This window comes from Chrysemys picta, chromosome 16, assembly GCF_011386835.1.
Source record: "Chrysemys picta bellii isolate R12L10 chromosome 16, ASM1138683v2, whole genome shotgun sequence".
Taxonomy (NCBI): domain Eukaryota; kingdom Metazoa; phylum Chordata; order Testudines; family Emydidae; genus Chrysemys; species Chrysemys picta.
Window position 1 is genome coordinate 8935886 of NC_088806.1, and position 12526 is coordinate 8948411.

The 12526-nt window shown below is 49.1% G+C and overlaps 1 protein-coding gene across 16 annotated transcripts in view; it reads left to right on the plus strand.

Moving 5' to 3' along the window:
• The window catches only part of LOC101931003 (zinc finger and SCAN domain-containing protein 2-like), a 32371-nt gene extending 25977 nt beyond the window's left edge, over positions 1 to 6394 (plus strand). For 9 of the 16 annotated variants that reach the window (XM_065569614.1, XM_065569619.1, XM_065569621.1 and 6 more), the window contains 2 exons: positions 2344 to 2457; positions 2828 to 6394. In XM_065569614.1, the coding sequence (XP_065425686.1) occupies positions 2344 to 2457; positions 2828 to 4266 (1553 nt within the window). In that variant the 3' untranslated portion in view covers positions 4267 to 6394. The remainder of the gene's footprint in view (positions 1 to 2343; positions 2458 to 2827) is intronic. The other 7 variants (XM_065569622.1, XM_065569615.1, XM_065569620.1 and 4 more) reach the window with 1 other exon arrangement.
• The last annotated feature ends 6132 nt before the right edge of the window (positions 6395 to 12526 follow it).

Consider the following 12526-nt stretch of genomic DNA (forward strand, 5'->3'; position numbering starts at 1 on the left):
GTTTTGCTGAGCCCAGACTTCTATGAGGAGCAAGTCTCAACAACAGCCAGCCTCCAGTCTCTGCCCTGCACCCTGGGCAGGAGTCAGGTGTCTCTGGGCAGAAATCTGGAGGGTTGTGACCCTGCATGCCCCATCCACCCTCTGTTCAGCAATTCCTGATATGAAGGGTGGTTCCAGAAATGAAGAATAATTTCAGAAAAAAATACAGTAATAGCAGCAATTTCCAGAAAACACTGACCCTCCTCGTAACATTAAATACAATAATCACAAGGCGTATGCCTCTGTTCATCAGATCGGTCACTCTGCCTTCACATAGTTCACTCTGCTGGTGGGTTCTGCCCCTTCCCCCATTCTGTGTCTGTCTTGTCTATTTAGATAGTAAATTCTTCAGGGCCACAGAGAAGGTTTTGGAATTAACTGACAAACTTAACAGTAACAAGTCACCGGGACTAGATGGCATTCACCCAAGAGTTCTGAAAGAACTTAAATGTGAAATTGCGGAACTATTAACTATGGTTTGTAACCTGTCCTTTAAATTGGCTTCTGTACCCAATGACTGGAAGATAGCTAATGTAACGCCAATATTTAAAAAGGGCTCTAGAGGTGATCCCAGCAATTACAGACCAGTAAGTCTAATGTCAGTACCGGGCAAATTAGTTGAAACAATAGTAAAGAATAAAATTGTCAGACACATAGAAGAACATAAATTGTTGCACAAAAGTCAACATGGTTTCGGTAAAGGGAAATCATGATTTACTAATCTATTAGAGTTCTTTGAAGAGGTCAACAAACATGTGGACGAGGGGGATCCAGTGAACATAGTGTCCAGAAAGCCTTTGATAAGGTCCCACACCAAAGGCTCTTACGTAAATTAAGTTGTCATGGGATAAGAGGGAAGATCCTTTCATGGATTGAGAACTGTTTAAAAGATAGGGAACAAAGGGTAGGAATAAATGGTAAATTTTCAGAATGGAGAGGGGTAACTAGTGGTGTTCCCCAAGGGTCAGTCCTAGGACCAATTCTATTCAACTTATTCATAAATGATCTGGAGAAAGGGGTAAACAGTGAGGTAGCAAAGTTTGCAGATGATACTAAACTGCTCAAGAGAGTTAAGACCAAAGCAGACTGTGAAGAACTTCAAAAAGATCTCACAAAACTTAGTGATTGGGCAACAAAATGGCAAATGAAATTTAATGAGGATAAATGTAAAGTAATGCACATTGGAAAAAATAGCCCCAACTATACATACAATATGATGGGACTAATTTAGCTACAACAAGTCAGGAAAAAGATCTTGGAGTCATCGTGGATAGTTCTCTGAAGATGTCCACGCAGTGTGTAGCGGCGGTCAAAAAAGCAAACAGGATGTTCGGAATCATTAAAAAGGGGGTAGAGAATAAGACATAGAATACCTTATTGCCCTTATATAAATCCATGGTACGCCCACATCTTGATTACTGCGTATAGATGTGGTCTCCTCATCTCAAAAAAGATATACTGGCATTAGAAAAGGTTCAGAGAAGGGCAACTAAAATGATTAGGGGTTTGGAATGGGTCCCATATGAGGAGAGATTAAAGAGGCTAGGACTTTTCAGCTTGGAAAAGAGCAGACTAAGGGGGGATATGATAGAGGTATATAAAATTGTGAGTGGTGTGGAGAAAGTGAATAAGAAAAAGTTATTTACTTGTTCTCATAATATAAGAAATAGGGGCCACCAAATGAAATTAATGGACAGCAAGTTTAAAACAAATAAAAGGAAATTCTTCTTCACACAACGCACAGTCAACTTGTGGAACTCCTTGCCTGAGGAGGTTGTGAAGGCTAGGACTATAACAGGGTTTAAAAGAGAACTAGATAAAAATTCATGGAGGTTAAGTCTATTAATGGCTATTAGCCAGGATGGGTAAGGAATGGTGTCCCTAGCCTCTGTTTGTCAGATGGTGGAGATGGATGGCAGGAGAGAGATCACTTGATCATTACCTGTTAGATTCACTCCCTCTGGGGCACCTGGCATTGGCTACTGTCAGTAGACAGGATACTGGGCTGGATGGACCTTTGGGCTGACCCAGTACGGCCGTTCTTATGTCCTTACTGACCATCTACTCTTCTGGGTTTGTACTGTGCCTACAACAATGGGGACCCACTGTTAGTTGGTCGTTAGGAACTAAGATAATGAATATGATTTATAATAATAATAAACTCTCCTGCCACTTTGAGCCAAGGAAGCTGGCCCTGGGATGTTACTACTTAAAAATGATCTGGGCTTAAAATCATGGAATATTCCTTGTGACAACTATCCCACAAATTCCACTGACTTCCCTTGTTTTCTTTGCCTTGAACAGGGTTTCCAGTTTCCAAACCTGATGTGATCTCGCAGCTGGAACGAGGGGAAGAGCCATGGGTCCCAGACCTCCACGGCTCTGGGGAAAAACTGCTCTCGAGAGCTGCCTGCACAGGTGAGGAATTGGTTAAACCAACTCAAAAATTGTCCATGAATACAGGAAACATTTGGGATACCCTACCAAGACTTTGTGAGCTCTCCAAGTTCAGAATTGTTCCCTGTAGATGTGGAATCATTAGGCAGATGTCACTCATGGCTTCCCACGTATCCTGACTGACAACTGGCAGCAGATCCCTCCCCATCTGGCCTTCCCCTGAGAGAGCTGGTAAGATGCGGACCCAGAACTAATCCCTTCCTCTCTCTCCTCTGGGGAAGGATTTGGGGAAAATCAGCTCCTGATAGGTTTGATTTCTCCTGCACATATTTTGCTTTGTTCATCCCTTTTTCCATTCTTCTCTCTGAGATTTCCTTTCTCTCTGGCACAGGGAATGACCTATGTCTGGATTCTCTCTGTCTCCCATCAGGTGTTGGGATGGTGAGCGAGAACAAGGAGAAACCCCAGCAGGAAGATGCTGAGCAAGTAGAACCACAACGGACATTATCAGGAAGATCCAAAAGGAATGATTCTGGGAGTAGTGCACTTCAAGAAAAAGAAAAAGCCTGTGAGAGTCAGCACAGGCCAGAGGAAAACTTCAATAGCCACTCAGACCTTGTTACACTTGAGAGAATGAACTTGGAAGGAACATGCTACACATGCCCTGAGTGTGGGAAACGCTTCAATCGGAGCTCACACCTTATCACACATAAGAAAATCCACACGGGTGAGAAACCTTATGGATGCCCTGAGTGTGGGAAACACTTCATTGATAGTTCAGCCCTTATCACACATCAGCGAATCCACACAGGAGAGAGGCCCTACATATGCTCCGAGTGTGGAAAAAGTTTCATTCGGAGCTCACACCTTATCGCACATTGTAGAATCCACACAGGAGAGAAACCCTATATGTGCTCGGAGTGTGGGAAATGCTTCATTAGTAGTTCAGCCCTTACTACACATCAGCGAGTCCACACCGGTGAGAGACCCTACATATGCTCTGAGTGTGGGAAAAGCTTCAGTCAGAGCTCTACTCTGATCATACATCAGAGAAGCCACACAAGAGAGACACCCTACACGTGCTCTGAGTGTGGGAAACGCTTCAGTTATAGCTCAGCCCTTACTGCACATCAGAGAATCCACACGGGTGAGAAACCTTATGAATGCTCTGAGTGTGGGAAACACTTCATTGATAGTTCAGCCCTTATCACACATCAACGAATCCACACAGGAGAGAGGCCCTACATATGCTCCGAGTGTGGAAAAAGTTTCATTCGGAGCTCACACCTTATCACACATCGTAGAATCCACACAGGAGAGACGCCCTACACCTGCTCTGAGTGTGGGGAACGCTTCAGTTATAGCTCAGCCCTTACCACACATCAGAGAATCCACACTGGTGAGAGACCCTACACATGCTCTGCGTGCGGGAAAAGTTTCAATCACAGCTCTACCCTAATCACACATCAGAGAACCCACACAGGAGAGACACCCTACGTGTGCTCTGAGTGCGGGAAAAGCTTTAATCAGAGCTCTGTACTGATCGCACATAAGAGAATCCACACAGGTGAGAAACCTTATGGATGCTCTGAGTGTGGGAAACGCTTCAATCGGAGCTCATACCTTATGACACATAGGAGAATCCACACGGGTGAGAAACCTTATGGATGCTTTGAGTGTGGGAAACGCTTCAATCAGAGCTCACACCTTATCACACATCGTAGAATCCACACGGGAGAGACACCCTACACATGCTCTGAGTGTGGGAAACGCTTCAGTCAGAACTCAACCCTTATTAGACATCAGAAAATCCACGAGAGTGATCTGTAACAAATGCCTTGACTAGGGCTGGCCAAAGTGTGGGGTTTTTAGTTTGTATGTTTGTTTTAAAATCACATTTGCTAATTCCCAAATAGTGATCTTTGCACCATCTTCAGCGTGGTCTCTCAGCTCCCCCAGATGAGTTGCGTGCTTCTGCCTTTTGCAGCTCACCCTTCTTTGGGATCAGTCCTGTGATCTTTTCTATCAACTCCTTTCCTTTTGAGTTGAAGGAGTGTGTCCCACCAGCCAGGAATGTTCATCAGTTCCAGGTGGGGAAGAGAGGTTTTATCCCAACAAGCTACACTGAGGCAAAAACCACCTGTGCCTTACATCCACTAGGACTGTACTAGGTGTTGGCTGCTCAAGTTAGTGATCTTGATGTAAAAAGAGAATTATAGTTGTACTGCAGATGCAGCCCAGGTGCAGTGGTTGGCATTAGCTTTCCCCTTGACCTGACCTAAACTCCACCACTTTTCCTAGTCTAAACAAACCCTGAGCATCACGGTTATACTGTTCCCCCATTTCAAAGCAATTGATAGTCATCAGGTTCCCCCTTTGGCAACAAGTTGTTTCATTCCCAGTTGCTTTCATGTTGCTTCAGGTTGTGTTGGAGAGCAGATATTTTTATTACCATTTTCCTCACTTAAAATATATTGAACTATAACAAAGAGCAGGAACAGGGCAGCGATAGGGAAAAATGTCATTTCACCCTCTGTAACAACAGAAGAAGATAGGGTAAGTCAGAGGGATTCCCTTATTCCCCATCACCATCCCAACCCCCCTATTGTTCAAGTGGTTAGGTCAATATTTTCCCTAAAGGGCTGAGAAGAGGATTCCCTAGTAAATGACTTGTAACTAAGCAAAATACCCATGCATTTGGCTCCCAAAGCAATTGTGGCCCGGGACCTGCAGAAGGTCACTCCTGAAGATATCTCCTTCCTAATCAGCTGCATGTTGCCTATTATTTGGGAAATGCAATCCCTATCTAGGTAGGGATGGGAAAAATGGAAGTGACATTTCTCTTCAGCTCACCCCTGGGAGATGCTGCAAATGTGTAGAAAATGAAATCCGTGTTGAATGTGATATAGCTGCAGAAAGATACCTATTTTTAATAGCTACCTGAAATTTGGTGTCTTATGGGGATTCTAAGCTGTACCTGAATTTAGTCCCTAATTTAAATCTGTTGCACCACATTAAAGAAATAAAAAGGCATATTTGGGGGGAGTTATATTTCACTATCGCTACTGATCTGTTGTGTGGTTGGTGAAGAATTCTACGCCAGAAAAGTATAAAATTACTCCAAGTAAGGTCAAAGATTTGACAAGAACTCAGGTAGAAATTGCAGGTACTAGTGGTTGATTTTCACCCCAGAGATGGAAGCGATGGTGACCTGTGGCCCAGGTAAACTATTTTTAGAAAGCTGCTCCCTAGTTAAGTGGCATTGGTCACACTCCTAAAGTATGCCATGATTAAATTGGGAACAACTGTCTTTTACCATTTGGATCCAAAGTTTCATGAAGCACAGAGAGAAACAGCTGATTCCATCAGAGCCATTCCATGCCTCTGGGTCCCAATCTGGCTGCCTTGATGGAGAAGAAGCACTTCCATGCTGGACACATGATGGTAGCCAATGAGGGAATGTATCAGATTCCAAGTTCAGACTGCAGGATACATGAATGCTGAGTCCAGAGTCTGTGGTTTGGTCTCTTAGTTTTGCTATTAAGTCTTATACATTTGTACCACTTCTCCAGCTCCTGCTACCCTGAAAGATTAGAAAGTGTGAAAATAGAGCACAGGTAGTTTTTCTCATGACAGTATTTGGTCCTGCCATGCGGGTAGGGGACTGGACTCGATGACCTCTCGAGGTCCCTTCCAGTCCTATAATCTATGAATCTATGAATCTATGATGCAGCCTTCCCACGTAGTGTGAGACTCCTCCCATGAGTGTGGGTGGAAGAAGACCAAGGGAGAAATGAACTCTCAAAAATGGAAGGCTCCTAGGTTATTATAGAACATGACTTCACACAAAGCTGACTGGGTGGAAATGGGAATTAAGAGAAAACTGTCCTAGTGGTTTATATTTTGTAATATTTGAATAAGTTGTTACCAGTGACAATAAAATTAAACTTTAAGTTAATTAGTGTAACGTAAGAGGCTGATTATGTGATAACTTTCAGTGTTGCAATATAATTCATGTTTTCTTCTAGTTCTCTCCCTGCCCCCTCCTACTATATAGGAAATGGAGGCTAATCCTGAAATTAAAACTTCACTCCAAAGGAATTAGAGTGGGGGAATATGTGATAAAAATAGCATGCATGAGAGTAGAGACCCAGTATAGACTGTAATTATTTCTATTTAAAATGGAATTTATTTTGATAAATTTTAAAATAAATCTTGTTAAGAGGAAAATTACTTGAGACAAGATGTGTAATCTTTTACCCAGTTAGAGGGTAACACCCACAGAGTTCCCCAGATCTCTTGTTTGCAAAGCAAAGATGTCACATCAGGCAGGAGATGTCAAAATCTACAGTGGTGATGGATTTGTGATGGTAGCTTTTCTGGGTTGTTTTTTTGGTTTGTTTTGGTTTTTTTATTTATTTATTTTTCTTCTTCTTCTTTTTTTTTTTTTTGGTTTTGCAACCAGTTATTTTTATAGGTGCTAAGGCCCCTTTTTCTTTTGAGCACAGCTGTTTAATCCTGAGGCCTGGCTCTGGAAACCACCTCAGAACTGGCCTTGTGTTTCTTTCATGTTTGATATCTTTGGGGTTCACACATCCATACTACATGCGGTTCACAGCAACAGAGACTTTGAGAAACCTGTTGGGTTAAGCAGGTATTTTCCAAATTGACATTGGGCCAAAGTCTGCCTCAATTCAGATGGATTGGGACACATCTGTGTCAAAGGAGTGGTTCACACCTGATTTGCCTAGTAACCTCAGGGGAGGGCTGGTAAGATAGCATCAGTAGGAATTGACAACAATGAAATTAAAGATAAGGTGAAAGACTCTCACCTTGCAGGTCAACAAGCCTGTTCTGTTCATTCCCTCTGACGCATCTGGCACTGGTCACTCTCAGGCAGCACACTGGGCTCGAAAGACCACTGGTCTGACCCAGTATGACCAGTCTTGCATTCTTATGTAAGCCATCTATGGCCTTGTCTAGACTGCCAAGTTTCTGCACGGTAAAGCAGCTTTCTGCCCTGTAACTTCTGAGATGTACACACTGCCAAGCCACTTCATGTGCACAAACTGCGCAGTTGACATGCAGCTTTCTGTGCTGGGGCTACAGTGCCTCGCTGCTGGTGTAGACAGCCTGGTCGCTTACAGCACTGCGCTTGGCCTGTGATTGGACTTCCTTTGACACAGATGTGTCCCACAATCCCTGTTCTCGCCTCTCTGGTCATCAGTTTGAACTCTACTGCACTGCCCTCAGGTGACCAACTGTGAACCCTACCCCTTAAATTCCTTGGGAATTTTAAAAGTCTCCTCCCTGATTGCTCGGTGACGCATGCAGTGGTCTCAGTGCATCTTTCAGGTGACCATGACTGCTCCGCGCACCAGGCGATCCCCGGCTTGCAGTAATGCCAAGCTACTGCACCTCATCAGCATTTGGGAAGAGGAGGCTATCCAGTTCCAGATGTGCTCCATCCATAGGAATTGTGATACCTACTGACAGATATCACAATGCATGAGAGAAAGGGGCCATGACTGGGACACACTGCAGTGCAGGGTCAAAGTGAAGGCACTGTAGAACACCTACCACAAGGTGTTGGAGGCAAACCACCACTCCGGTGCTGTGCCCACAATCTCCAGATTCTACAAAGAGCTGGACATGATACTTGATGGTGACGCCACCTCCATTGCGAAGGCCACTGTGGATATTTCGGTGGCTTGCATGCCAGTCGAGAGTGGACTGAGCCAGGAGGAGGAAATCTTGGGTGAGGAGGTGGCAGGGGACCAAGAGTCAGAGGATGACTCGCAGGTCAGAGATGTATGTAGCCAGGAGTTCTTCTTCGAGTGCTTGCTCATATCGATTCCAATTAGGGTGTGCGCGCGCTGCGTGCACGATCGTCGGAGAATTTTCTACCCTAGCAACACCGGCGGGTCGGCTGTGGAGCCCCCTAGAGTGGCGCCTTCATGGCGCTGAATATATACCCCAGCCGACCCGGCGCCCCCTCAGTTCCTTCTTACCGCCCCTGACGGTCGTTGGAACTGTGGAGCGCGGCTTAGCTGTTCTCCACTCTCCCTAGCTTATTCCGTTTATTGATAGTTATAGTTATAGTTCTAGTTGTATATAGTTAGATAGTTGTTTATTCACTTTGTTAATAGTTGTTATATAGTTAAAGGGGATTAAGGGGGTTGTCTCCCCCTTTTTCCCCCGGCGTGGCCGGGCTCATGCCCAAGGCTCCCGGCTTCAAACAGTGCACGTCCTGCGCTAAGCCTATGCCAACGAGTGACCCGCACGACTCGTGTCTGAAGTGCCTGGGGGAGTCCCATCAGACAGATAAGTGCAAGAGCTGTAAGGCCTTCAGACCGAGGACCAAGAAGGAGCGGGACTTTCGGCTTCGGCAACTCCTTATGGAGGCGGCACTTAGCCCGGATGCTCCATCGGCGCGTCAAGCCCCGGCACCTAGCGCCTCGGTGCGCAGTGCCCTGGCGGCACCGACCATTCCGACCACGTCGGACAAGCCTCCACGGCACCGGACCACATCGGCACCGCACTCACAGCAAGTGCCTCGGCGCCGTTCATCATCCCCGGGACATAAAAAAATCCCATAAGACGGGGACTACCGTACTGAAGACGCCGGCTCCCCCGGTGCCGGGGGTAGAGCCGCGTCCGCCTGTGGAGCACCAAAAACAGGTGCCTCCAGCACCGTTGACTCCGGCTCCGAGGCCGTTGAGTCCGGTGCAGACAGGGTCACCACCGCGACCAGCGGTGATACAGTGCCTCCCGTCGACCCCAGAGACCTTCGCGACGGCGAGAGACTTGATCGCTCTCACGGAGCCGGCACCGCCCCAACCACCGGCACCGTCGGCACCGTTGACTCGTCCGGTCCAATCCAGGGGGAAACCTGCCTTGATGCGCCCTCCATCGCAGGGGCTGGAACCACAGCACCGGTCCAGGTCCCGAAGCAGGTCCCCACACCGCTCGCAGTCCCGGCGCCGGATATCACCTCGGCACCGGTCGTACTCGCGGCCAAGATCATCGTCGCAGCACCGTTCTACGTCTCGGCACCGCTATGATCGTCGGCACCGATCGACATCGAGACGTAGTTCTCGGCACCGATACGATCAACGCTCGACGTCGAGAGGCCGCTCCTGGCACCGGGCCTACTCAAGATCACATTCCAGGTCCAGGTCGGACTCTCGGCACCGACGCGGTCATCGGCACCAATCCCGATCTCGGCACCGTTCGCCGGCACCGCACAGGGACCGTTCATCTCCGGACCGGCACCGTACGGCACCGTACCTTCCGGAGCTCGTCTCGGCGCGGTCGGCACCGCCATGGCCATCTCGATCAGTGTCCCGCTCCTCCGATGGGGCATCGAGATCGGCATACCCCCCTCAGGGACAGGCCGATGATCCGGACATGGGCCACTGGCAGGAGGTAGCGGAGGATCCCGCTCAGGGACCTTCGCACTGGTCGTTTTGGACCCCGTGGGCATACCACCAAGCGCAAGGGGCTCCACCACCATCAGCCTCTCGCTCGGTACACTCTGAGCGAAGGGCCCCAGAGTCCACCATCTCTCGCCCTCCTCCAGGGGGCATGGAGGCTTCCGTGCCCGCACCACCTGACATCCTGGACCCAGGGGCAGGTGATGCTCCGCTCCAAGGCTCATTGGACCAGGCCCCGCCCTTGGATCCCTTGCCACCTGAGGCATCTTCCTCATCTTCCCCAGATGAGGCAGTGGCGGGCACAACGAGCACAGGTCCACCCCCGATAGATCTCCGGGCACACCAGGACCTATTACGTAGGGTGGCACGTAATATGGACCTTCAGGCAGAGGAGATAGTGGAGGTGCAAGACCCCATTGTGAACATCCTCTCTGCGGATGCCCCATCCAGAGTGGCGTTGCCCCTGATCCGCACGATCCAGGCTAACGCCACTACGATATGGCAAACTCCTGCCTCTATCCCACCCACAGCGAGAGGGGTGGAAAGAAAGTACTTTGTCCCCTCAAAGGACTATGAGTACTTGTATACCCATCCCCAGCCGTGTTCACTGGTGGTGTCATCAGTGAATGCAAGGGAGCGCCACGGTCAACAGGCCGCAGCGCCCAAATCGAAGGAGGCTAAGCGCCTCGATTTGTTTGGCCGTAAAGTTTATTCAGCCGGAGGGCTGCAACTTAGAGCGGCTAACCAGCAGGCGCTCCTGAGCCGCTATAACTTTAATTCCTGGAACTCTATGGGGAAGTTCAAGGAATTGGTTCCCCAAGACTCCAGGGAGGAGTTTGGGGCCTTGGTAGAGGAGGGTAAGAAGGTGGCTCGGACCTCCTTGCAGGCCTCCTTGGACATAGCGGACTCGGCTGCGAGAACCCTGGCTTCAGGTATCGCTATGCGGAGGATCTCCTGGCTTCAGGTTTCGGGTTTGCCTCCGGAGCTGCAGCAAACCCTACAGGATCTGCCCTTTGAGGGACATGGATTGTTCTCGGACAAGACGGACTCTCGTCTGCAGAGCCTCAAGGACTCGAGAACAATCATGCGCTCCCTGGGGATGCATGTTGCGGGTCCCCAAGCGCAGACCATTTAGGCCCCAGCCTCAACGTTTCTACCCCCCTCCGCCTCGTCAGAGACAGGACTCTGCCAGAAGGCGGGGGCGCGGTGGTAGGAGAAGGTAGACTGGCCCTCAACCCGGTCAGAACCAGGGGCCACCAAGGCCACCTTCAGGCCCCAGGCAGAACTTTTGAAGGTGCGGTTGAGGACGGCGCCCCAGTCATCCCCCAGGATCCAGCCCCCTCCTTTCGGGATCGCCTCTCCCACTTCCACCATGCTTGGTCCCTTATAACTTCGGACCGTTGGGTCCTTCGCACGGTAGAGAGGGGATACGCTATCCAGTTTTCTTCAATCCCTCCCTCCCACCCCCCTTCCCCGTCCCTCTTCAGGGACCCTTCTCACGAGCAACTTCTTATACAGGAGGTTTCCACGCTCCTTGCTATGGGGGCCATAGAGGAGGTTCCAGTAGAGTTAAGGGGCAGGGGATTTTATTCCCGTTATTTCCTGATCCCCAAGTCCAAAGGGGGTCTGCGACCCATCTTGGACTTGCGCAGACTCAACAAATTCGTAGTAAAGTTGAAGTTCCGCATGGTCTCTTTGGGGGCCATTATCCCTTCCCTCGATCCTGGAGACTGGTTCGCCGCCCTCGACGTGAAAGACGCATACTTTCATATTGCAATTTACCCGCCTCACAGACGCTTCCTGCGATTTGTGGTAAGCAAGGTGCACTACCAATTTGCAGTCCTTCCCTTCGGCCTATCCTCGGCCCCAAGAGTGTTCACGAAATGTATGGCTGTCGTGGCAGCATACCTTCGTCGGCAAGGGATACAGGTGTTCCCGTACCTAGACGACTGGCTGGTACGCGGTCGCACCAAAGAGCAAGTTCGAGCTCACGTTCACATAATAGTGCACACATTCAACGAGTTGGGCATCCTACTCAACAAGGACAAATCCACTTTAGAACCTACCCAGAGAATAGAATTCATCGGCGCAGTCCTAGACTCCAGACGTGCACAAGCCATCCTGCCAGACAACCGCTTTTGTACCATCACGAGCCTTATTCAAGGGCTCAGGGCCTTCCCAACTACCACGGTGAGGTCGTGCCTCACCCTGCTGGGTCACATGGCTTCCTGCACGTACGTAACCAGGCATGCCAGACTTCGGCTTCGCCCACTCCAGACCTGGGTGTCATCGATATACCGCCCACATCGGGACAGCCTGAACATGGTGGTCACGGTCCCGAACTCGGTCCTGACCTCCCTCACCTGGTGGCTAGATCACAATGTGGTTTGCGAGGGGATGCCATTTCACGCCCCACAACCCTCTCTGCACCTGGTCACAGACGCTTCATCTCTGGGTTGGGGCGCCCATCTCAACGAACACCATACCCAGGGCCTGTGGACCGCACCCCAGCTAGCTCTGCACATCAATGTTCGGGAACTGATGGCGGTGCGCCTGGCGTGCCAGGCATTTCTCAATCTCCTACGTGGCCGCTGTGTGTTAGTTCTCATCGACAACACCACGGCCATGTTTTACATCAACAAGCAGGGAGGAGC